General features: G+C 46.9%; 1 protein-coding gene across 1 annotated transcript in view; it reads right to left on the bottom strand.

Annotated features, from left to right (window-relative positions):
* Nucleotides 1-8,182: 8,182 nt before the first annotated feature.
* The window catches only part of IRAK2 (interleukin 1 receptor associated kinase 2), a 33,971-nt gene continuing 15,691 nt past the window's right edge, over nt 8,183-26,462 (bottom strand). The window contains exons 9-14 of the mRNA XM_075321583.1: nt 24,642-24,748; nt 22,696-22,888; nt 22,073-22,135; nt 21,386-21,592; nt 20,239-20,614; nt 8,183-9,161 (exon numbers count right to left, since the gene is read on the bottom strand). Coding sequence (XP_075177698.1) covers nt 9,043-9,161; nt 20,239-20,614; nt 21,386-21,592; nt 22,073-22,135; nt 22,696-22,888; nt 24,642-24,748 — 1,065 coding nt within the window. The 3' untranslated portion in view covers nt 8,183-9,042. The remainder of the gene's footprint in view (nt 9,162-20,238; nt 20,615-21,385; nt 21,593-22,072; nt 22,136-22,695; nt 22,889-24,641; nt 24,749-26,462) is intronic.

Genomic DNA, 26,462 nt, shown 5'->3' on the forward strand with positions numbered 1-26,462 from the left:
GGGAAACAGACTTGGAAGCAAGTTAAACACCCCAAAAAAGCAGACCTCCAGTTCTCCCCCACGCCCTTACCAAGAGAATCATAATTACCAGACCCAGGACGTCTGCATGGCTCCGAGGTCCTCCTGCGATCTTCGGTGGGTGCACCCAGCAGGTATGCTCCATATAGTCCTCCCCTGCTTCTGGCCGACACTCCCCATATCTGGCAATACCGATTGCTTCTTGCCGGCAGGGGAAGATGGAACGCAGTGCAGTGAAGCACTAGGACCTGCTGAGGAATGCATCAATGTGTTCCACCACAGGTCCATCATATGTTCCACCGCAGGTCCTCACGCTCCACTGCACTGCATCTCAGGTCCCCCTGCTGGCCTGAAGTAATTGGTATCACCGGATGTGGTGAGTGTGTTTGTGCGTGATCTGGCGTGGGTGTGCCATCTGATGCGTGTGGGAGTGAGTTCCACTGCAGGACCTCCTGTTCAGAGTCTGGTGAGTATGATTGTGGGGTTTTCTGTCTTCTTTCTTCTATTTTGGGGCTGTTTGCTTTCTATAAGGCCGGTTTCAGACGGCCGTGTTTCAGGTACGTGTGACATCAGTTTTTAACACGGATGCCACACGTACCCATGTCAGTCTATGGTGTTCCTCACACGTCCGTGTGACATTTCCCCCCCCCCCCCTGGTGGCCCTGCACGCACACACGGAGACATGTCTGTTTTTTTTCTATGGCAGCACGGGTGTCACACACTGTGGTCCGTGTGACTCGTGCCGGAGAAAACACGAGTCTTTGTAATAAAAAGATTTTCTATATTCACCTGTATCCAGCAGTGCTGTCTTCAACTCTGCTGCCTCCTGCTTCTGACCCCTGCTCATTATACTCATAGAATATTTCAGGGTGGATTTGATTTAAATCTAACTGATTTTAAATCACGATTTAAATCACTAGTCAGTAAGGCTTGATTTAAATCAGTGATTTAAATCAAAGTTTCTACCTAAACTAGTTCTTGCTACTTTAACATGCAAGTAGATGAAGATTTTTAGAATCACTTTTTATATTACTTTTTTCTCCCCAGTTTAATGGGTTAATCATTCATATTTGGACACCACTGTTCTGTTGTACTTAGGAAGGAGAAAAATAATCCTGACCTTAATAACAATTTAAATAGATTTATTCAACTGAAACAATAACAACATTACAGCATAAGTTATTTGCTTAAACAAACATCCATGTTTGTTAACTAATTTGGCTAAACAAAATATATATATATTTTAAGAAACTTAGACTGTCAGCCCAGCCGACACATGAAAAACTTAAATACTACTGTCCCTGCTGTCCTCTGTAGCTCACTTGTCGTCGTCTTCATCATCATCATCATCATCTTCTTCTTCTTCTTTGTTCCTATTCATAATCTGGAAAAGAAAAACAAGCTTTCCTGCTTTATTGGGTCCCAACCGATTTCTCAATTTAGAATGAATGAGTCCAAAGGAAGATAATATTCTTTCAACGCCTGCAGAAGAAGCTACTGCTGTTAAAAGTGAAATCATTATTTGAACAGTCTCTAAATCCAAGCGCTTACGTGACTTCCACCAGTTTACTGGTGTGACCTTCCTTAAAATATCTTCAGCAAACATATATTTCTTGAATGGTTCCCCCTTAGGTCTGAAGTTTATTATAGTTGGCATTAAAGATGGATGATTGCTGGATACCCATGTCATAGCTAACTCCTCTTCCTCAGCACTTAGGTTTTGACCCTGATATTGGATATTGACAATATTTGCCAAAAAATGAGCTGGAGTCAGTGCTTGTCCCATTCGTTTGTTTACTGCTTGTAATTTAATTTTGTCCATGTGTAGTTCTGTTTTTAAGTGTTCACTCAGTTCCTTCCAAATTTCAACAGCATCTGCAATAAAACAGCTATTTTTCTGTATTTTGTTTAAAGCTTGAGAGATGGGTTTCAGGAAGCTCAGCATATGTTCAACATTTCTCTTAAGCCCAATGTTGAGGATTTTGGCCGTGACAGTGCCATCTATTTTATCTCGATTTTCTTCACAAAGTGTCATCAGAATAGGCCAGTTTTTGATATACTGCTCAAAACAGTCCACCACAGAGTTCCATCTAACATCTTGTGGGAGCGTTAGCTTGGTTCCACCCATCCTTTTCAGAGCTGCTGCAGCAAAATGATTATTACGGAAGTATTTAGCAATTTCAACAACATTAGCCTTTATTTCTGGTACACTTAAGTCTTTGGCTAAGAGGTGCAGCAAATGAGCACTGCAACCATATGTTATTAGCAGCTTTGTATTCCCTCCCTGCTCTTCTAAATCTCTTCTCATCTTGGATACGTTTGCAGCATTGTCAGTGACCAAACTGCGTACTAGACATTTGAATTTGTGTTCACATGTCGTTATAGCTTTTACTGCCACTTCTTGTAAGTATTCTGCTGTGTGTGCATTTCCTGACGTATCAGTTGTTTGTGCAAGGAAGACTTTACCTTCTTCTGTTGTTATACAAGCACATACAATAGGATCATTGTGGACATTACTCCACCCATCAATACTTAGGGTAACAATTTTACCCTCCAGAGCTGTTGCACATTGCTCCATTTCTCTGTCATACACTTGATCCAGCAGTTTCCCTGCAACATCAGCTCTGCTGGGTGGACTGTATCCTGGTCTCAGTGACTGAACCATATTAATGAAATGTGGGTTCTCAGTCAGACGGAAAGAAGAGTTCGTTGCATAAATAAACTGGGCAATTCTTTCATTAATCAACTCTTTTTCTAATCTGCTAGTTCTTATCACAAACCTATCTATGGTGGTTCCAGGAGGTAAAGGTTTTTTCTTCCTTTTGGGTGATGGTGATGTGTGGCTGTGGGTGTCTGATGATGATGATGCTGCTGCTAATGAAGCACTATCCTGGATGGATAACTCTGAAACTGTAGAACAGGATGATGGTGATCTTGGAGGTGGATAGTTTCCAGAATCCATGAATTCCCCTAAACAAAAAAAGTCAATGCTGTTATTTTATTGTTTATTATACAATTTCTGCTTATTGTACACAACACATCACTGCCCCTGCCCCAAAAGGAATATTTGTTTTTCTTCATAAGGCCTTGTGCGCACTTCCCCAGCAATGTCTAAGGGTTTTCAGAAGTGCTGTCCGCACACAGCGTTTTTTTGTAGCTGCGTTTTTGTGGTGACCACAAAAATGCAGCATGTCAATTATTTCTGCGTTTTTCACCCATTGAGTTCAATGAGATGTTCAACAACGCAATGAAAAACGCATATAGCTGCGTTTCTATGACTAAAAACACAGCTATAAACGCAAGGGGTGGGCAGTAAAGTGACGTGTACAGGAAGAGGATTCCTTCTGTTGGTAAACACAGAAGCATGAATCCTCCCGGTACCGTCACTGCTGCTTCCACAACCCGCCCAGTGTCATGTCAGCTCCGTGCGGCGCCATGTCTGGGCGGGAGGTGGAGGCAGCGGCGAAAACAAAAGTGAACAGTAGAAAAAAAAAATTTAATATATATACTCACCTGTCTGCAGGGTCCCGGTGCCATGCCCGCTCCTGTCCCGGTCCCGCCGCTCTGGCTGTATGCAGTCTCCCCGGGCACGTACGAAGCTTGCAGGACCTGGCAGTGGATCACCTGATGCAGTCACCTGACGCATCAGCTGATCGTAATTCTCGCGGTGTCGCCGGCTTTTTCGCTCCCGGCCGGCTATCAGCTGACCTGCCGTCAGGAGACTTCATCAGCTGATTACCGGCAGCTCCTGCAGCGATGGGACAGGATCAGACTCTCATCCGATCGCTGCAGGAGCTGCCGGTAATCAGCACAGACATGAGTATTTATTTATTTATTTTGCACCGATGCATCAGCTGATTGTATAATCGGCTTTTATACAATCAGCTGATGTGCTTCAGCCCCTAGAACCTGACACCTCATCTGATCACTTTGCCTTCCAGCAAAGCGATCAGATGATATTGGATCCGGATTGGACGGCGCGGGACCCTGACCCAGGATTACTGCGGAGGGGGGTTCTTTATTTCAATAAAGATGGAGTCACTAATTGTGTTGTGTTTTATTTCTAATAAAAATATTTTTCTGTGTGTTGTTTTTTTTTTTATCATTACTAGAAATTCATGGTGGCCATGTCTAATAGTGGCGTGACACCATGAATTTCGGGCTTATGGCCAGCTGATAATATACAGCTAGCCCTAACTCCATTATTACCCAGCGAGCCACCCGGCATCTGGGCAGCTGGAAGAGTTGGATACAGCGCCAGAAGATGGCGCTTCTATGAAAGCGCCATTTTCTGGGGTGGCTGCGGGACTGCAATTCACAGCGGGGGTGCCCAGAAAGCATGGGCACCCTGCACTGTGGATTCCAATCCCCAGCTGCCTAGTTGTACCCGGCTGGACTCAAAAATTGGGCGAAGCCCACGTCATTTTTTTTTAAAAATTATTTCATGAAATATAAAAAAAAGGGCTTCCCTATATTTTTGGTTCCCAGCCGGGTACAAATAGGCAGCTGGGGTTGGGGGCAGCCCGTACCTGCCTGCTGTACCCGACTAGCATACAAAAATATGGCGAAGCCCACGTCATTTTTTTGGGGGGCAAAAAACTCCTGCATTCAGTCCTGGATGGAGGATGCTGAGCCTTGTAGTTCTGCAGCTGCTGTCTGCTCTCCTGCATACACTAGTTCTGCAGCTGTCTGCTCTCCTGCATACAATGAACATTTTGAAGAAGGAAATGACATCAGACCTTTTTTTTTTTCATCAACAATCTTTAATGGCATTGTGCACTGATTAAAAACGCAGTGAGCAAAAACGCACCAAATCGCGGTAAAAACGCATGCGTTTTTAGCGCGTTTTTTGAGACAAAAACGCACAAAACGCAGCGTGAAAAAAACGCCTAGTGCGCACATACCCTTACTGTACCAAATGCAGTAATAATAAGAAATATAATTTTTCTCACACATGACAGTTCAGTCTTTAGAAATAGGATTGAATAAAAATGTTTACCAACCTGAAGATCCTGCCTGTTCAGAAGTGTTTCTTTGGTCATCTTCATCACCGCACTTCTCATGATGTTGCCTCATTCGCGCCACCAGGCCTTGCATCTCTTTGTTGCATCGTTTGCATTTTGCACGCATGCCTGCCTTACCGATAGGCGAAGGAGCTTCATTAAAATATTCCCAAACTGGGTCTCTTTTACGGCCTGCTGCCTTTATAAGGAAAGAATGTAATAAACCTCAGATCGTACACACAAACAGATCCCGACTTGTCTGTCTGTGGCTATGCTGCAGTATTGTGCTCAAAGTTTCACTTTCATTTTCTTGTCTGCTTGCCCTTCCTCCTCCTCACACTTAGATTCACATTCTTCTTGTGTTGTGCAGATCTATTCCACTCCAAACAATCAGAAACATATTGTCTAACTTCTTGGACTTGGCACTGAAGGGGTTGAGTCTGTATTCATAGGTTTGTAGAACAATAGGATTAAGGTCTTTTTCTCAACTCTGTTCATGTTGTAATATTTTTGCCGTGAAGAAGAGGCTGGGACCTCTGCGGAGTCAAATTCAGTTTTGAGAACTGCGTAAGTAAAGCGAGCGTCTGTGATAATATAGGAGAGAAACTGGCCTCTAATCCTACAGAAAGCTCTGGAAGAGCATGGCATTGTGAATGTTACACATATACAGCCTTTATTCTACTGCGTTAAACAACTCAGCTTTATCTCATGATGGAAGAACCTTTGGATGGTAAAATATTTTCCTCAAAAAGCAGTTTATTGAAAAAAATCCGATTTAAATAAAAAAAATCCGATTTTTTTTTTTTTTTTTTTTTTTTTTTTTTTTTTTTTTTTTTTTTAAAAAACATTGATTTTTATCCACCCTGGAATATTTACTGCACTGAGGGGCTGGAAGCCGGAGCATCACCGGGGACTTCAGTGCCGGGGACAGGTGAATATCTAGCAGTGTGTGTGTGCACTGAGGTCAGGATGTTATCGGCGTTCACAATGAACTCAGATGACATCCTGATGACACCCACGCTACCGTGGGTTTAGCAGCTGTCACTTCACGGGTTCATCAGAGTTCATTGTGAACTCCGATGAACCCGTGACATTACTGCCGCGACACCCGCTGTACCGTGGATGTCACAGGGGTGTCGTCAGGATATCATCTGAATTCGTTGTGAACTTCGATGAACCCGTGACAATAGTGCCGGGCCCGCACACACACTGCTGAGGGCGTCCATGCAGTGACCTGGGCTCACCTTATGAGGTCCAGGTCCACGCAGGGAAGCACACACAGCAGTGATGACCTCCTGACCAGGCCACACACACTGCTGAAGGCACCCCTGCGGTGACCTGGGCTGACCTTATGAGGTCTAGGTCACCTCAGGGAAGCATACACAGCAGTGTGTGTGCCTACAGGGGCTGCCCTCACAATCAATGGGGAACGTTCAGTTCTCCATTGAATGTGACAGCAGTATGGGATCAATGTAAGCCCCCATAATTGGATTACGGTGGACCAGCATTAGGGCTTTGATAGGGAAATGAATTGGAAAAGAGGGCGTGTCATCTTTTTATTTATTGAATAATTTTCTCTTTTTATGTCTTTTCAGGTTTGCTTTTGGGGAACGTCGTGGGACCTCACCATGGATTATAGTGGACCTTTATTTTTTTTATGTATAGAAATCAAATAAATTGGTGAACGAGGGCTAGATTCGGTGGGGGGGAGGTTTGTTCAAATAAACTTTGTTATTCTTTCAACTACTGGATTAGTAATGGTGGTGTCTACAAGACACCATCCATTACTAATACCAGGGCTTGATGCCAGCTGGAGCTGGCAACAAACCCACAAATATTACACTGTTTGCCACTGCACCAGAGCAACGGGAAGAGCCGGGTCCACCACCAGAATTTCTGGGGCGGCTATGGGCTGCTATTGTTAGGCTGGAAAGGGCCAAATAACCATGGCCCTTCCCGCCCTAATAATATCAGCCCCCAGTTGTCTGCTGTACCATGGCTGTTTTTAGTAAAAATTGACGGGACCCCAAGTGATTTTTTTTTTTTTTTTTTTTAATTTAAAAAATAATTGGGGGACCCACCCTATTTTAATAAGCAGCCAAGGTACAGCAGACAGCGGAAGGTTGCAGCTGTTTCTGTGCTAGATATGAAAATTGAGAGGGACCCCGGGTCTTTTTTTTTTTAAAATAAAAAAAATGCTGTAAAACAGCTGGCCAAGCTAGCTATTTCTATATCTATATTGTTATTCTATCTGTTCTTTCTATTTCATATGTTCCTTCTTTATATCTCTCTATCTATCCTGTATTAGCTAACTTTCTATAATTTGTCAGGCTTTGCCCATCTTTTTCACATTAAAAAAACCCCATTCATTTCAGTATCATGCATTTTTTACCGGTACCAGTCACACGTATGTCACACCGATGACCATACCGGTACGTGTGGCTTGCACCTGTTTAAACACGGATGTCTGAAAGGGGCCTATTGAAGTGTCCTGCAGTATTCTTTAACTTTTTTTTAGCTGCATGGACACTTCATTATTGAACTGTGACTAGGGCTTATTTTCAGGGTAGGGCTTATATTTAAGACTTACACCGAAAATGCTTAAAATTCCTGCTAGGGCTTATTTTGAGGGAGGCCTTATTTTTGGAAAAACGGTAGTAGTGATGGACGAATAGTAAAATTCGGACTTAGATTATTTGTGTCGAATAAATTGTAGTATTCGTTAATGTAAGTCAATGGGAAACTTAATTTTTTCGAGAGGACCTTGCTGGGAGGGCTGTAGAAATGCAGCAATGGATGAAAAAGTGGTGAAACTGAATGGGAACCGCATAATGAAAATGCCTCGGATGCATTTCTGACTCAGTTGGTTTCTGGAAATAATGTTGTCAAAGTTTTACGTGGATTACGTACCAAGTTTCCCCGTGGTTGTCCTTGTCCGCTCATTAACCCTTATGAATATTCACTGCTTCCCCCGCCCTCTGTAACAGTGTCTGTATTAAATTGGGGGGAACCACACTCCATTTGCCTTTTCTTGAGTGCTATTGATCTTACCTTCCTTTCTTATACTGATTTAACATAGCCAAAAATATGCCTTTATTACTATTTTAAAGGGACAGTCAATATCATATATAAATATGCTGAATTAATTATATTTGATCCGTATGCATTTATATTATACTATTGGGCTTGCATATATATTTATCCTTATTTGTTGACTCTATTACAACATGCAGTTGTGATATTTCTTGTAAATGTATCCTGATTGTGGCCCCCTAGGGGCAATTTTGCTTGCTGCTTTTTTGAAAAAAAAAAAATTAAATAATTGATTTTTTTTAATTAATGAGTTATATTGCATCATTTTATCCTTTTGCGTTCTCCCATTGGGTTAGTGTGTCTATTTATTGTACACGTTGTATAAAACTGATAATTAAAAAACATTATACAAAAGTCGATAAAAATTACATTAAAAAAAAGTTACAAATTCAGAATAAAATATGAAGCAATAATTCCAAAAGTCATGACTTTTCATTGCTTCCTTACTACCAAAAGTCAATGGGGCAGGTCCAGCCAGTGCACTTGTATAGGGCTCGTGGGGAGGGGGCCTTTTCTTTCGTATCAAAACACAATTTAAAGTTTATTTAGGAATAGAAAAACATGGCCACCCTCCTTTGAGAAACTTTTACATAAAAGTGATTGGAATTGAGCTGCAATCTCAGACATGGCCCAAACAGAGGTGTGGATTGTTTCTAATATATAGATATATTTTTTTTCATTTTGCTCAGGGTTTTTCCTCCCCAGTATAAACACACAAGGGGCTGAGAGTTTGCTCCAGGGCCACAGTGCTTTTGATATTTTTGTGCGATGGGAAAAATATATGTACCCCCACTAGGATGGTCCAGAACATAGCTGACATTGAGGTAGTCTCTGAAGAGGTAGTTGAAGCCAGTATCAAGAAGGTAGTAGTGTTAACGGTGTATGCGCAATCCTATAATGGCCGGCACAGGTTCAATAATTGGTAAAGTCAAGCCGAGTCAAACAGAACGGAGCTGTCCACCTTCTCGTCTTCATAAAGTCCGATCTCCTCCATCAGCTTCAGCTTTGCTTCATTCACTTCAATTCCCCATGATGGCTCGTTGCTTTCTGGTAAATGAGAAGAAAATAAAAAGAAATAAGTTCACATGTTCTAAAATATATGGAAATCAATCAAGAAATAACATCTGGAACTCCATTCTGAGTCTGAACTGGGTGCAAAAACAAAAAAAAACAACAAAAAAAAAAAAACTGGGTTTTCTTCGGCGCTCCATTGGGAGACCCAGACGATTGGGTGTATAGCTACTGCCTCCGGAGGCCACACAAAGCATTACACTAAAAAGTGTAAGGCCCCTCCCCTTCTGGCTATACACCCCCAGTGGGATCACTGGCTCACCAGTTTTCAAGCTTTGTGCGAAGGAGGCACACATCCATGCAATAGCTCCACTGTTTAGTCAGCAGTAGCTGCTGACTATGTCGGATGGAAGAAAAGTGGGCCCATATAGGGCCCCCAGCATGCTCCCTTCTCACCCCACTTGCGGTTTGTAAGGTTGAGGTACCTATTGCTGGTACGGAGGCTGGAGCCCACATGCTGCTTTCCTTCCCCATCCCCCTGATGGGGCTCTGGGTGAAGTGGGATCTTACCGGTCTCCAGGCACTGAGACCGGGCTCCATCCACAGACCCAGAGAACCTGCTGGATGCGGAGCTGAGTATCCTCAGGGACAGGGCCCTGCGACATTAAGGTACTCTGTGTCCCCGTACACATCGCGCACACACGCACCAGCATTGCTGGGAGTGCTAGTGCGCCGGGGACAACAGCGCAGAGCGCTTGTGCTATTATTCACTGCAGCTTTGCTGAGTGAATTTATGTATTGGGAACGGCCGCTGCTGGGTGTTTTACACTGTGGCGCGGCTGGGACTTGTGGTGCGCCGGGGACTTCCGCGCCGGCCGTGCACATAGGACGGCCGCGCTTATTACTCGAGTCCCCGGCTTTGCGGCCTAGTTTTCCTTTCGTTCCCGCCCCCAGCCCTGCCAGTCAGGGAAGGGGCGGGACGCTGTACAGTAAGTCAGCGCAGGGAGCTGGAGTCTGCTTTGCATTCTCCAGCCCCCTTCACTAGTCTCAGTGGGACGCTGGGTTCCCGCTCTTGTCTCGGGCACGCCCTCAGCCCGCCCCTCGTCTCTGGACGCCGGCAGCCATTCCGGCACGCAGAGCGGGAAAACGGAGACAAGCGCTGAGCTAGCAGTCACAGGAGGCGCCACACACCTGCTTTTGTGCGGGCGGTAAGCGGCAGCTGCAGTGCTGACCCACTAATGCCGAAGTGTCCTGCTGTACTTTTTGTAAAGTCGCTATTCAGGATGCAGGCCTAGAAACACCAGCTAAAAAGCAGCGGTGCTAAAGCACAGACTATACATGGCACTGGGACCCTATATAACAAGAAAAAACAGCATAAAAACAACCTCCACTCAAAAATATTATGTATTGCAAAGTGTGCACAGTACCAACATTCCAAGCTGTACTATTGAAAAAATGAGATTTTTGGCAAAAAATTGCAATTTTTCGAGCCACCCCGCCAACGTCACGGCAAATCTCCTGGGGCAGTCCTAACACTAAAATATTTTTATTTAAAGTGTGCCATGTGGCCTCACATATGCAAAATTAGGACTGCACAGCACGTACCTTGTGCTTTTCAGTCACCGTCTCCATGACTGATTCATGGTTGTGGGCGGGACAGGCCCGAGCACATGCTGCTTAGAATAAATAGCCAGTGGACGGGGTTGGATGGCAAGTGTGAACAGCCACCAACCGCCAAAAATCAGGACAGATGGAAAAATAAACATGAGGTGCACTGCAAGATGAGAACCAACTGGGACCCTATATAACAAGAAAAAACAGCATAAAAACAACCTCCACTCAAAAATATTATGTATTGCAAAGTGTGCACAGTACCAACATTCCAAGCTGTACTATTGAAAAAATGAGATTTTTGGCAAAAAATTGCAATTTTTCGAGCCACCCCGCCAACGTCACGGCAAATCTCCTGGGGCAGTCCTAACACTAAAATATTTTTATTTAAAGTGTGCCATGTGGCCTCACATATGCAAAATTAGGACTGCACAGCACGTACCTTGTGCTTTTCAGTCACCGTCTCCATGACTGATTCATGGTTGTGGGCGGGACAGGCCCGAGCACATGCTGCTTAGAATAAATAGCCAGTGGACGGGGTTGGATGGCAAGTGTGAACAGCCACCAACCGCCAAAAATCAGGACAGATGGAAAAATAAACATGAGGTGCACTGCAAGATGAGAACCAACTGGGACCCTATATAACAAGAAAAAACAGCATAAAAACAACCTCCACTCAAAAATATTATGTATTGCAAAGTGTGCACAGTACCAACATTCCAAGCTGTACTATTGAAAAAATGAGATTTTTGGCAAAAAATTGCAATTTTTCGAGCCACCCCGCCAACGTCACGGCAAATCTCCTGGGGCAGTCCTAACACTAAAATATTTTTATTTAAAGTGTGCCATGTGGCCTCACATATGCAAAATTAGGACTGCACAGCACGTACCTTGTGCTTTTCAGTCACCGTCTCCATGACTGATTCATGGTTGTGGGCGGGACAGGCCCGAGCACATGCTGCTTAGAATAAATAGCCAGTGGACGGGGTTGGATGGCAAGTGTGAACAGCCACCAACCGCCAAAAATCAGGACAGATGGAAAAATAAACATGAGGTGCACTGCAAGATGAGAACCAACTGGGACCCTATATAACAAGAAAAAACAGCATAAAAACAACCTCCACTCAAAAATATTATGTATTGCAAAGTGTGCACAGTACCAACATTCCAAGCTGTACTATTGAAAAAATGAGATTTTTGGCAAAAAATTGCAATTTTTCGAGCCACCCCGCCAACGTCACGGCAAATCTCCTGGGGCAGTCCTAACACTAAAATATTTTTATTTAAAGTGTGCCATGTGGCCTCACATATGCAAAATTAGGACTGCACAGCACGTACCTTGTGCTTTTCAGTCACCGTCTCCATGACTGATTCATGGTTGTGGGCGGGACAGGCCCGAGCACATGCTGCTTAGAATAAATAGCCAGTGGACGGGGTTGGATGGCAAGTGTGAACAGCCACCAACCGCCAAAAATCAGGACAGATGGAAAAATAAACATGAGGTGCACTGCAAGATGAGAACCAACTGGGACCCTATATAACAAGAAAAAACAGCATAAAAACAACCTCCACTCAAAAATATTATGTATTGCAAAGTGTGCACAGTACCAACATTCCAAGCTGTACTATTGAAAAAATGAGATTTTTGGCAAAAAATTGCAATTTTTCGAGCCACCCCGCCAACGTCACGGCAAATCTCCTGGGGCAGTCCTAACACTAAAATATTTTTATTTAAAGTGTGCCATGTGGCCTCACATATGCAAAATTAGGACATAATATTTTTGAGTGGAGGTTGTTTTTATGCTTTTTCCATCTGTCCTGATTTTTGGCGGTTGGTGGCTGTTCACACTTGCCATCCAACCCCGTCCACTGGCTATTTATTCTAAGCAGCATGTGCTCGGGCCTGTCCCGCCCACAACCATGAATCAGTCATGGAGACCGTGACTGAAAAGCACAAGGTACGTGCTGTGCAGTCCTAATTTTGCATATGTGAGGCCACATGGCACACTTTAAATAAAAATATTTTAGTGTTAGGACTGCCCCAGGAGATTTGCCGTGACGTTGGCGGGGTGGCTCGAAAAATTGCAATTTTTTGCCAAAAATCTCATTTTTTCAATAGTACAGCTTGGAATGTTGGTACTGTGCACACTTTGCAATACATAATATTTTTGAGTGGAGGTTGTTTTTATGCTGTTTTTTCTTGTTATATAGGGTCCCAGTTGGTTCTCATCTTGCAGTGCACCTCATGTTTATTTTTCCATCTGTCCTGATTTTTGGCGGTTGGTGGCTGTTCACACTTGCCATCCAACCCCGTCCACTGGCTATTTATTCTAAGCAGCATGTGCTCGGGCCTGTCCCGCCCACAACCATGAATCAGTCATGGAGACGGTGACTGAAAAGCACAAGGTACGTGCTGTGCAGTCCTAATTTTGCATATGTGAGGCCACATGGCACACTTTAAATAAAAATATTTTAGTGTTAGGACTGCCCCAGGAGATTTGCCGTGACGTTGGCGGGGTGGCTCGAAAAATTGCAATTTTTTGCCAAAAATCTCATTTTTTCAATAGTACAGCTTGGAATGTTGGTACTGTGCACACTTTGCAATACATAATATTTTTGAGTGGAGGTTGTTTTTATACATGGCACTGTAATGGCTATCCTTGGCTGTCTACCCGCCTAGATGGCTAGCCAGCGGCAGCAAACAGCAAGGGTGCTAAGACACAAGCTTTCAAGGCTGCTGGAATTGCATGTGCTGCAGTGTTTATTTTCATGTTTGTATGCTATACATTCACTGTATGTCGCTATTCTTGGCTAATGCTCCTGGATAACTTAACAGCAGCAGAAAAGCAAGGGTGCCAAGGCACAAGCTTTCAATGCTGCTTGGATTGCATGTGCTGCAGTGTTTATTTTCATGCTTGTATGCTATACATTCGCTGTATGTAGCTATTCTTCGCTAATGCTCCTGAATAACTAGACAACAGCAGCAGAAAAGCAAAGGTGCCAAGGCACAAGCTTTCTAGGCGGCTTGTACTACATGTGCTGAAGTGTTTATTTGTACTTCATGCTTGTATGCATTCACTGTAAGGTCGCTATTCTTAGCTAATGCTCCTAGATGGCTAGACAACAACAGCAAAAAAGCAGGGGTGCCAAGGCACAGGCTTTCTATGCTGCTTGTACTGCATGTGATACGGTTTCAGGGCCCCCAGTATGTGCAATTGCTCAACCGGGGTCTCCGCTACAGGTAGCCAAAAGACCACCTGTGATCCCTGTCCATGGACAGGGATGGAGTTGCAGTTTCCGCTGCTTTATTGTCTGTGATTATGACTAATATCTTACAGACTTTGCAGTCCAGATAGACCTTGGCCAAGGTTGATTCAATGCCCCTGGCCACCCTGATTGGGAATAAATCAGGGTTCCAGGGGGGTCCCATGCATCCCAGGGTGCAGGCTCTGACACGGACGACAGTCCCAGACGGCCTAAGCGAGCTCCATGAGAATGGCCCTCGACTTCATCACTGGTCAGGGTCACCACAGGAGTACTCTCTGTATCATGAGGCAGACGTAGCTGTTCACGACTCTGATCTTGAGACCGCTCTCAATCCGGATGCACCGGATGGTGACGCTATAGTGAATAATCTTATAGCGTCCATCAATGGAAAGTTGGGTATTTCCCCCTCAACTCCTCCAGGGGAGGGGTCAGCTTCACAGCAGGATAAATCCCTCTTTCAGTATCTCAAGTGTATATTGAGTTTTTTTTTTCTGGCGCTGACTTCAAAGAAGCAGTTCAGAAACACCACGCTTACCAGATAAGCGTTTTCTCCAAACGTTTTAAGGATACACGTTATCCCTTTCACCTGACGTGGTGAAGCGCTAGACCCAGGGTCCAAAGGTGGATCCCCCAATCCCCAGGCTTGCGGCTAGATCCATAGTTGCAGTGAAGATGGGACTTCACTTAAAGATACCATTGACAGACAGATGGACCTCTGGTTAAAGTCTGTCTGTGAAGCTGTCAGCGTGTCGGTTGCTCCGGCATTCGCAGCCGTATGGGCACTCTAACCTATTTCAGCTGCGCTTGCGCAGCTGGTCTTGAGCACATGTACATCTGTGCCACAGGTGGTGTCCTTAACCTCGCAATGTCTGCATTGTGACTTACCCTAGTAATGCTGTCCTGGAGGGACAGTCGAGGTTGGTCCTTCCCAGGCTCGGGCAGGTCCCAATTGTCCTCGCCCAAAAGGGCTCAAAAGGCTCAGAGGGGCTCAGATTCCGGCCGGGCTCAATCACGCCCAAGGAAGGCAGCAGGAGGAACCGCTACCAAGGCGGTCTCCTCATGACTGTCAGCTCTCTCTTTCCGCATCCGCGGTTGGTGGCAGAATCTCCCGCTTGGGGACATTTAACTGCCACAGGTCACAGACCGGTGGGTGAGAGACATTTTGTCTCACGTGTACAGGATAGAACTCTGTTCTCGTCCTCCGACGCGATTCTTCATTCTCCCCCCCTCCCCCCACCGAGCCGTCACTCTTCTGCAGGCAGAAGAAGTAGTAATCCCTGTTCCTCTTCAGGAACAAGACACGGTTTTTTCCTCCAATCTGATTGGGGTGCCAAAAAAGGGGTAGCTCTTTCAGTTCCGTTCTGGACCTAACACTGCTCACCAAGCACGTGAAGGCCAGGCGGTTCCGGATGTAACCCTCCGCTCCGTCATTGCCTCAATGTCGCAAGGAGATTTCCTAGCATCAATAGACATCAGGATGCCTATCTCCACGTGCCGATTGCTCCAGAGCACCAGCGTGTGCTACGTTTTCGTTATTGAAGACGAGTATCTTCAGTGCGTAGCCCTGCCCTTCGGTCTGGCGACAGCCCTACGGGTTTTCACCAAGTTCAGGGCAGCAGTGGGAGCAGTCCTGCACTCTCAGGGTCACTCTGTGATCCTTACTGGGACGATCCACTTGTCAAGGCACCCTCTCAAGAGGCATGCCAACGCAGCCTGAACGTGGCGCTGGAGACTCTCCAGAGTTTCGGGTGGATCATCAACTTTTCAAGGTTACATCGGGCACCGACCCAATCGCCGACATATCTGAGCATGGAGTTTCACACTCTCTCAGCGGTAGTGAACCTTCCGCTGGACAAGCAGCGTTCACTACAGACGGGGGTGCAGTCTCTCCTTCAAGGCCAGTCACACCCCTTAAGACGTCTCATGCAGAGGCAGTCACTTTCGCGCAGTTTCATCTGCGTCCACTTCAATGGGACATGCTTTGCCAATGGGTTGGGGAGTCGACGTCCCTAGACAGGAACGTTTCCCTTCTCAGACGGTCATGGAGTCCATCCTTCAGATCAATGTTTTGGAAATCTGGGCACTGTATCTTGCCCTGCAAGCCTTCCAGCAGTGGCTGGAAGGAAAACAGATCCGAATTCAGTCGGACAATTCCACAGCGGTGGCAGACATCGCCCACCAAGGCGGAACACGCATCGCCAAGCCTACCTGGCAATCCGGCGGATTCGGATGTGGGTGGGGGACAGAGCATCCACCATATCCGCAGTTCACATCCCGGGCGTAGGAAATTGGGAAGCAGACTTCCTCAGTCGCCTGGGTATGGACGCAGGGGAATGGCCTCTGCACCCAGAATGGTGTCAGGAAAATCTGTAGCCGCTGGGGGATGCCGGACGTCGACCTAATGGCGTCTCGACACAACAACAAGGTCCCGATTTTCACGGCGCGGTCTCACGAGCAAAGAGCTCTGGCGGCAGGCGCCTTAGTTCAGGATTGGTCGCAGTTCCAGCTACCCTATGTGTTTCCACCTCTGGCACTGTTGCCCAGAGTGCTACGCAAGCTTAGCTCCGCTTGCCGCCGCGCCATCCTCGTAGTCCCAGACTGGCCGAGGAGGTCGTGGTTCCCGGATCTGTGGCATCTCACGGTCGGCCAACCGTGGGCACCCTCAGACCGGCCAGACTTACTGTCCCAAGGGCCGTTTTTTCCACTGAATTCTACGACCCTGATCATGACTGTGTGGCCATCGAGCCCGGGATCCTAGCGTCTTCAGGATTGTCTCAAGTCGTCATTGCCACCATGAGACGGGCTAGGAAGCTGACGTCTGCCACGATCTACCACAAGACGTGGAAGATATTCTTCTCTTAGCGCTCTGCTCAGGGAGTGTCTCCCTGGACATTTGCATTGCCTACCTTTCCTTCCTTCCTGCAATCTGGTTTGGGAAAAGGTTTGTCGCTCGGCTCCCTTAACGGACGAGTCCCAGCGCTGTCTGTATTCTTTCAGAATCGCATAGTACGACTTCCTCAGGTACGCACGTTCCTGCAGGGGGTTGGTCGCATTCTCCCTCCGTACAAGAGGCCGTTAGACCCATGGGATCTGCTCAGGGTACTTATGGCTCTCCAGGAGCCGCCCTTGGGGCCTCTGAGGGATGTTTTTTTGCACTTTCTCGACTGTCACAGAAAGTGGCTTTTTTAGTAACGGTCACGTCTCTTCAGAGAGTGTCCGAGCTAGCAGCGCGGTCATCCAAAGCTCCTTTCCTGGTGTTTCACCAAGACAAGGTAGTGCTGCGCCTGATTACGGGGTTTCTCCCTAAGGTGGTATCCCCCTTTCATCTCAGTCAGGATATCTCCTTCCCTTCCTTTTGTCCTCATCCAGTTCTTCGATATGAATTGGATTTGCATTTGTTGGATCTGATGAGAGAGCTCAGAATCTACTTTTCCCGCACGGCGCCCCTGCGCCGCTCGGATGCACTCTTTATACTTGTCGCTGGTCAGCGCAAAGGGTCGCAGGCTTCCAAAGCCACCCTGGCTCGATGGATCAAGGAACCAATTCTTGAAGCCTACCGTTCTGCTGTGCTTCCGGTTCCATCAGGGCTGAAGGCCCATTCTACCAGAGCCGTGGGTGCGTCCTGGGCATTACGACACCAGGCTACGGCTCAACAGGTGTGCCAGGCAGCTACCTGGTCGAGTCTGCACACTGTCACCAAACATTATCAGGTGCATACCTATGCTTCGGCGGACGCCAGCCTAGGTAGAAGAGTCCTGCAGGCGGCAGTTGCCTCCCCGTAGGGGAGGGCTGTCTTTGCAGCTCTAACATGAGGTATTTCTTTACCCACCCAGGGACAGCTTTTGGACGTCCCAATCGTCTGGGTCTCCCAATGGAGCGCCGAAGAAGAAGGGAATTTTGTTACTTACCGTAAATTCCTTTTCTTCTAGCTCCTATTGGGAGACCCAGCACCCGCCCTGTTGTCCTTCGGGATTTTTGGGTTGGTTTTTCGGGTCCACATGTTGTTCATGTTGAATGGTTTTCAGTTCTCCGATGTTACTTCGGAGTGAATTTGTTTAAACCAGTTATTGGCTTTCCTCCTTCTTGCTTTGGCACTAAAACTGGTGAGCCCGTGATCCCACGGGGGGTGTATAGCCAGAAGGGGAGGGGCCTTACACTTTTTAGTGTAATGCTTTGTGTGGCCTCCGGAGGCAGTAGCTATACACCCAATCGTCTGGGTCTCCCAATAGGAGCTAGAAGAAAAGGAATTTACGGTAAGTAACAAAATTCCCTTCTTTGCACCCATTGCAGACTCAGAATGGAGTTCCAGATGTTATTTCTTGATTGATTTGTAGTTTTTCGTTTGTGAACCTGGCCCCACCCAATAGCCAGTCCACATTATACGCATATATAACCTGGGTCTCAGCTTCCCATACACGGTAAGTTTTTTAACTGCATGAGAGGACACACACAAGCTAGGGACCCCAATGTAGAGAAATACTTTGGCGTAGTGTTGGGGCTCTGTTGCATTGATCAATTCAATAGCTAAATTTCTCTTTATTCATATGTTCATGGCAGTAATGCAGATTCCATTTTTCATACTTTCATTCTTACATATAGCGATTGCATTTTTCATGTCAGTATTCACACGGCAGTTTCTGCTTTTCATACATTCCCCTTACATAGTCACTGGTGTGCATACCTTCTCTCCATATACTAAAATATATGGAAGCTGATGCACCAGCCGTACATCACCAAGCACAATGCCGAGTGTCGGATGGAGTGGTATAAAGCCGCCACCACTGGACTCTGGAGGAAACAAGTTCTGTGCACTAACGGATGACACATCTCTATGATGGTGGAGTCTGGGTTTGGTGGATGCCAGGTGAACGTTACCCACTGTACAGTTTGGTGTAGGAGGTTAATTCTATGGGTTGTTACCAAGGGTCAGCCTTGACCCCATAGCTCCAGTGAAGGGCACAATATGGAAGATCCTTTTTGTTCCCCATGACTGTGCCCAGTGCACAAGGCCCATACAGCCACGGAGGGGGGAGAACATGACTGCCGTACAGATTCCGGAGCTCAGCCCCATCCAACACTAAAGGCCACTTTACACGCAGAGACATCGCTAGCGATGTCGCTGCCGATCGCACCTGCCCCCGTCGGTTGTGCGTCACAGGCAAATTGCTGCCCGTGGCACACAATATCGCTAACGCCCGTCACACATACCTGCCTAGCGATGTCGCTGGCGAACCGCCTCCTTTCTAAGGGGGGCGCTTCATGCAGCGTCACACGGCAGCCGTCCAATAGAAACGGAGGGGCGGAGAGCAGCCGAAAGAAAGGCGCCCACCTCGTTGCCGGAGGACGCAGGTACGGTGGTGTTCCTCGTTCCTGGGGTGTCACACGTAGCGATGTGTGCTGCCTCAGGAACGACTAACAACCTGCGTCCTGCACCAGCAACGGTATTTGGGATTAGAACGACGTATCAATGATTAAGTGAGTCATTATTTTGATTGTTAGCGGTCGTTTGTACTTGTCACACGCAACAACGTCGCTAACGAGGCCGGATGTGCGTCACGAATTCCGTGACCCCCAACGACATCTCGTTAGCAATGTCACTGCGTGTAAAGCCCCCTTTAGAATTTAGATTGTGAACCCAACTCTTCCCAACAGCGGGGTCTGATCTCACAAATAGAGATGAGCAGATCCGTGGACGTTAGGGTTCAGCTGGACCGTAGATAAAGTTCAGTTCGGAACCCGGATTTGACCTGAACCCCAATAAAAGGCATTGATTGGGCAGTTTGGCTCTCCAACTACATACAGGTAGCCATAAACATCACTTCCAGGGGAGGGAGGGCAGGTGTTTTTTTTTTTTTTTGGACATACCACATCCTAAAACTTTGGTTTTAACCCCTAGTGACAGCCATTTAGAGACTACAAATGGCTCTCAGTGGGCCGAGAACAACAATACTCATGCTCGATCGAATGGTTAACATACAAACAGCACCCAAACTTGGACGCTGATTTTTTTCCATGTTCGATAATATTCTGGATGAAGGGTCAAAAATTCCCACAGACGCCTAAAACCCCTTGTAGAAATCCTTCCCAGAAGAGCAGGAGCTGTAGTATCTGAACAGGGGTGACTTCATGTTCATGTCTACTGTATGGATGATAGAAAAGCTCCTGGAGGTGGAGGTGAACGGGGCACATATTTATCTCTATTCTTTTCTAGTGTTATGGCAGATAATTTGTTTACCTGTTGGTGAATTTCCCATTTTTGGGGGCATGTTCTTTTTTGGTGGACATGACTTGTCCTGGTGTCCCGCAGACGATGGCTCGCTCCTGTACCAGCTTCCTTCATAAAAGTCGAAGCTTCCAGACTCATCCAGTTCACACGGGCTCCTCGAGAACACGTCATTTCGCGCTGGGCAGTTTGGTGTCACGGATTTGCCGCTCGTGGAGCTGACGGCTTTTGGGGAATTGTTGGGTAGCTCCACCGCTTCTCCATGGGTGTAACCTATGGACAAGGATTCATCACTCTCCTCTGGGACGTTCACACTGGACATCTCCGACGACGCTCCCTTAGCCGAGGCTGTGAACATCTCCTGAGCCTTTTCCATCAATATTATGACCTATTGTAGAAAAGAAGAAAAATTGATATAAACCTTCCTAAAAAATGGCTGACAGTTAAGTTGTGCTCGGTGGTTACATGGAAACAGAAAGCATGTGACCAAATGCTCCTGTTGCAGTTAAAATCCTCTAATGCAAGAGGAATGAGAGCAGATAGCCATTACTAATGCTAAAGAGACCGTTTTCTTCCTTAGGCTTCTATCTGCGCACGCGCCGCCTCTGCAGCCATTTTCTTGAAGTCCATCTCGTCAACTGCGGGTGACTCAATGAAGCCCGCAGTCAGCTCAATACTCCCACCACTGAGACAGCCCGTCCTGTGACACCTCCGCAGATCAATGGCGCCCGCCGTGACACCCCTGAGCGGGTCCTGTGACCTTACCTCCTATGACATTGCTCCACCACCGCCGTCCCGGTAAGCCATATCCGGGGGATTCAGCATAGCCCGTAGTCAGATCAATGGTACCTGCTGCCGAGACACCCCATCCTGTGACCCTCCTGAGTCACTCCACTGCAGTGTCACCCCTGCAGATCAATGGCGCCCGCCGCCACAATTCCCGCACAGCCTTCAGGCAAATCAATGGCGCCCGCCGCGAGTCCGCAGTATCGCCGACCCTCCTGAGCCGCAACACCCCCACCTCCGAGCCCGCAGCATAGCCCTCCCCCTGTGACCTTCCTGAGCCGCTCCACCACTGCCTCTCCCCCCTGATGAGCATTAGGATTAAGAGGCACTAGGATCATAAAACGGACCCTCATTTTAACATTAAAAACGGTACCTCTGATAATAAAGTTCTCTTCTTGGTCAGACACAGGCAGATGGCAGAAGCCCAATGTACCGCACAACTTCCCAACCACTCAAGTCTTCGATCTACGTATTTTTGGCTAATTTCCTTTGCACAGAGAAGTTCTGCAGACTCTGATCTGAGACTGTCGGACTCCGCTTTTAATTTCACCTGCTCCACCTCCGCCAGGATAAGATCTTTCTGGAGAGGTCGGAAGGAGAGATATTAGATGGCTCCACAAGAAATACAGAATTAGGCTAAGTCCACACACTGCGTTTTTTTGACGCTGCGTTTTTGTGCGTTTTTGGCCGCTAAAAACGCACCCCCGGCAAAAAACCGCGGCAAAAAACGCATGTGTTTTTACTGCGATTTGGTGCGTTTTTGGCTGCGTTTTGCTGCGTTTTTGATCTCTGCGTTTTTCTGCGGTTTTCCAATGCATTGCATGGGGGGAAAACGCAGAAAAATGCAGGAAAGAATTGACATGTCCATTTTTTTTTAAGCTCAAAAACGCAGCTTAAAAAAACAGTTGTGTGCGGACAGCAAAATTGAAAACTCACAGACTTTGCTGGGGAAGCAAAGTCATGCAGTTTTGAGGCCAAAAACGCACCCGAAAAACGCCGCGAAAAAACACACAGTGCGCACATAGCCTTAGCGCAGAAATGATTGTGGCTGTCCACTTACCAAGTACGAGGGGTCTTGGTCCTTGTCGGTGGGCTTCATTCCAGTCAAGAGTTCTGCTAAAACCTAAAAAGATCATATAACGCATTGTGGTTAGATGGTAAACAGAAAAAAAAAATCACTGATTGGCCATTGACTGCCTAAAAAAAAAAATTAAGAGCAACATAGAAAAGATAAAAATGAGACCCCTTTAGAGGAGCTGCCTGACACCACCATGCTGCAATATGGATAACTGGGTCATCTCCAGCAAGGTAAGGTAGAAGCCCGGACTCCTGGTTACCTTTAGGCCATGTGCACACACTGCGTTTTTGGGTGCAGTTTTGTCACAAAACTGCATGCCTATCCTTATGCCAGCAAAGTCAATGAGAATCCTGACGTTTTGTGCACATGTTGCTTATTTTTCCCTTGCAGAAAATATGCAGCATGTCAATTCTTTCAGCAATTTTTGTGAGCGTTTTTCCACCCCAAATGCATGAAAAACGTATGCAAAAAAACCACCGAAACCTCCTAAAACTTCCCTGTTTGCCATGAAATATATTAAAAAAGTTGCAGAAGTCTTTATTACTCCCCCCCTCCTCCTCAGCCAACGCCGGGAGAACTGGGTGACATAAAGCATCATCACTTACTACACCGCAGGAGAAGATGTCCGTCTGTGCGGTCAGCTGGCCGCTCCGCAGGTAGCAGTCAGGCAGGTAAGGCTGGAACCGTTGCAGATCGTGGGTCTTCACATTGGTGTAATTTGCCGATCGATCAGGACAGAATCGCATCCCGGCGTGACCAAGACGCGCAGAGAAATCCTCATCCAGGAAGACATTGGAACTGGAAAGGGAAGACAACGAGGGGTTAAGTAGAAATGGATCATCCTGTATCGGCGCCCGAGTCTCTTAATGAAACTCAAAATCCCAGCCGTATATGGAGATAGAGCTCCCTCTAGTGGTGGCAGTATAAATCTATGCGCAGACCCTCATAATGAAGGGGCCGCAGTGCATCCACTCTTTTTAAAGATTTTTCCGCAGTGTCATGACCCCCGGGATACTATGGAATTTGCAGCCAGCACCAATCACACACAGTAAAAAACAAGAAGACGCTGCACTCCACTAGAACCGCCACAGTCCTTTTATATTTCGTATTACTGGGGGTCCCAGAGGTCAGAGCCCACTAATAAACAGTTGTCATATCCTAACGATATGTCATCTGATATGATGGGAAGAATAGCTGTGCACACAATTCCAAAATGGCTGACCCCATTTTAGGGGATAGGGGTGTGTGGGACACCGGAGACAGTTGTCATAACGCTGGTGTGAAAATGGTCTTCACACAGGCACAGAATCAGGGGAAGAACGGTCGCGACCAGTCCCAGGAGTTCAGGGGGCCCGAGGACCTCAGCCAGCAGCGTATCGCCAATGGCAGTAGGCCAAGCAACCACTATGGGGCCTGTGATTCAGGGGAACCTGGTGCCAGCTGGGTGCTGAGGGAATGAGGCTCTTTCCTCAGCACCCAGCTTTCCCATGCTCTCCTATACATTTTTAACTCAGCACCCAGCCTTCCCATACTCTGATAGACCTCAGCACCCAGCTTTCCTATATTATGATATCCATCTTGTCCTCAGCACCCAGCTTTCCCATGCTCTCCTATACATTTTTAACTCAGCACCCAGCCTTCCCATACTCTGATAGACCTCAGCACCCAGCTTTCCTATATTATGATATCCATCTTGTCCTCAGCACCCAGCTTTCCCATGCTCTGCTATACATCTTTCCCTCAGCATCCAGCTTTCCCATGCTCTGATATCAAGGGCAAGCTGGGTGCTGAGGGAAAGATGGATATCAGAACATGGAAAGCTGGGTGCTGAGGACAATATTGATATCAGAATATAGGAAAGCTGGGTGCTGAGGACAATATTGATATCAGAATATAGGAAAGCTGGGTGCTGAGGAAAAGAGAGATCGGAGTATGGGAAAACTGGGTGCTGAGGGAAAGAGTCAAGTGTCAGCGTAATTATCCTGTACCCCTAGGGGAATGGGTGTGGGGGTTCAGGTCCACATTTTGCACCGGGGCCCATCGAACTCTAGTTACGCCACTGCACAGAATTCCTCATTGACAATGCCAAACTGGGGGCTCTGGCGTTTTGTAGTTTGAGAGTCTCATTTATAATGGGATTTCCCCTCATTATTCGAATAGCGGTGACCATAAATGGGTTAATAATAAAGGAACCATAAATGAGGAAGCAAAAGTGGAGCCACAGGATGTACGAAATAACAATATGGAAACGTCTAGCATCAGAGGCGGAAGTGTGCACGCTGATATTCTGGAGGTAGAGAAGTGAGAAGACCTGCGGCACACGTCAGGCGAAGTGACTCAGATCACCACCACCCCCACTGGAGAATGATCCAGGCGGGCACACGCTGTATGTCATTTTTTTTTTCTTTCTAAAGTGGTTGGAGCTTGAAACAAAACACCCAAAGTTGCCACATTGTTAAGCAATTACGTGTTACACAAAATTTGGAACTTCTTAACACCAGCTTTTTGTCGTAAAGGGTTGGGTTTGCTGAATTTCCCCCAAATGTCTCACCTCTTAATGTTTCCATGAAAGATACCAGCATTGTGCAAGTGACCAACACCATGTAATAGACCAACACCGACAGCCAGTCTCTTCTCCCAGCCCAGGATACATCCACCCTGAAAAATACACAGCAGAATAGTGAGTGCAGCTCTGGAGTCTAATACAGAATGTAACGCAGGATCAGTACAGGATAAGTGATGTAAGGTATGTAACCAGTGACTGCACAAGCAGAATAGTGAGTGCAGCTCTGGAGTATACTACAGGATGTAACTCAGGATCAGTACAGGATAAGTAATGTAATGTATGTACACAGTGACTGCACCAGCAGAATAGTGAGTGCAGCTCTGGAGAATAATACAGGATGTAATTTAGGATCAGTACAGGATAAGTAATGTATGTAAACAGTGACTGCCCCAGCAGAATAGTGAGTGCAGCTCTGGAGTATAATACAGGATGTAATTTAGGATCAGTACAGGATAAGTAATGTAATGTATGTACACAGTGACTGCACCAGCAGAATAGTGAGTGCAGCTCTGGAGTATAATACAGGATGTAATTTAGGATCAGTACAGGATAAGTAATGTAATGTATGTACACAGTGACTGCACCAGCAGAATAGTGAGTGCAGCTCTGGAGTATAATACAGGATGTAACTCAAGATCAGTACAGGATCAGTAATATATGTACACAGTGACTGCACCAGCAGAATAGTATGTGCAGCTCTGAAGCATAATACAGTATACAGCAGTGTAATGTATGCACATAGTGACCGTTTGTATATTATTAGTGTGAGGTAGCACGGTCGGCTGCGCAGCAGAAGACACGGGATCCAGGCACTAAGTTTCACAGCACACGGTTTTAATGTCCAAACAAAAGTCCACAACAAAATACATGTGCCTCTCCAGCAGAGAACTCAGGGAGTTGTGTTCACTCCCCCACACCCGGCACACCTGCCCTTGTTCCTGTTTGCATTTAACCCTTCCTTCAGCCTGTAAGGAAACAGCATTAACCCTAGAGTGGATGTACTTTCTATCATGGAGTGAGCACAACCGGGGCGAGACATACCGGCCGTCATAGACAACCCCGGTCACAGTCTCACATACCCCCCCCCTCAGTTCAAGCGTGCGGGGTTGAACTCCCGCCATCAAACACGGGCCGCGGGACAAGGCATCGGCGTTGCCCTGCAACCTACCGGCCCGATGTTCAACAGTAAACCGGAAGTTCTGCAGAGAAAGGAACCACCGGGTAACCCGGGCATTCCGTTCCTTGGCGGACCTCATCCAGACCAGTGGAGAGTGATCCGTCACCAAGCGAAACTGCCGTCCCAGCAGGTAATAGCGTAGGGACTCCAAGGCCCACTTGATCGCCAGGCACTCCTTCTCCACTACGCTATAATTCCACTCGGGAGGGGTGAGCTTCCTACTTAAGAAGGTGACGGGGTGTTCCTCCCCCTGAACCACCTGAGACAGCACTGCCCCCAGGCCGACCTCCGAGGCGTCAGTCTGTACTATGAACTCCTTCCGGAAATCAGGGTGTACGAGAACGGGCTGTCCGCACAGGACCCCCTTCAGGGCCCGGAAGGAGTCCTCGGCCTGCGGAGTCCAGCGCACCATGACGGACTTCTTGCCTTTGAGAAGGTCCGTCAAGGGGGCTGATAGTCCCGCAAAATCCTTTACAAACCTCCTGTAGTACCCCACGATACCCAGGAAGGCCCTAACCTGCTTCGTGGTCAGGGGTCTAGGCCACTTCTGGATCGCCTCAACCTTGTTAATTTGGGGCTTAATCACTCCTTGGCCTATCACGTAGCCCAAGTAGCGGGCTTCCGTGAGT

The sequence above is a fragment of the Anomaloglossus baeobatrachus genome, chromosome 8, assembly GCF_048569485.1.
Source record: "Anomaloglossus baeobatrachus isolate aAnoBae1 chromosome 8, aAnoBae1.hap1, whole genome shotgun sequence".
NCBI lineage: Eukaryota > Metazoa > Chordata > Amphibia > Anura > Aromobatidae > Anomaloglossus > Anomaloglossus baeobatrachus.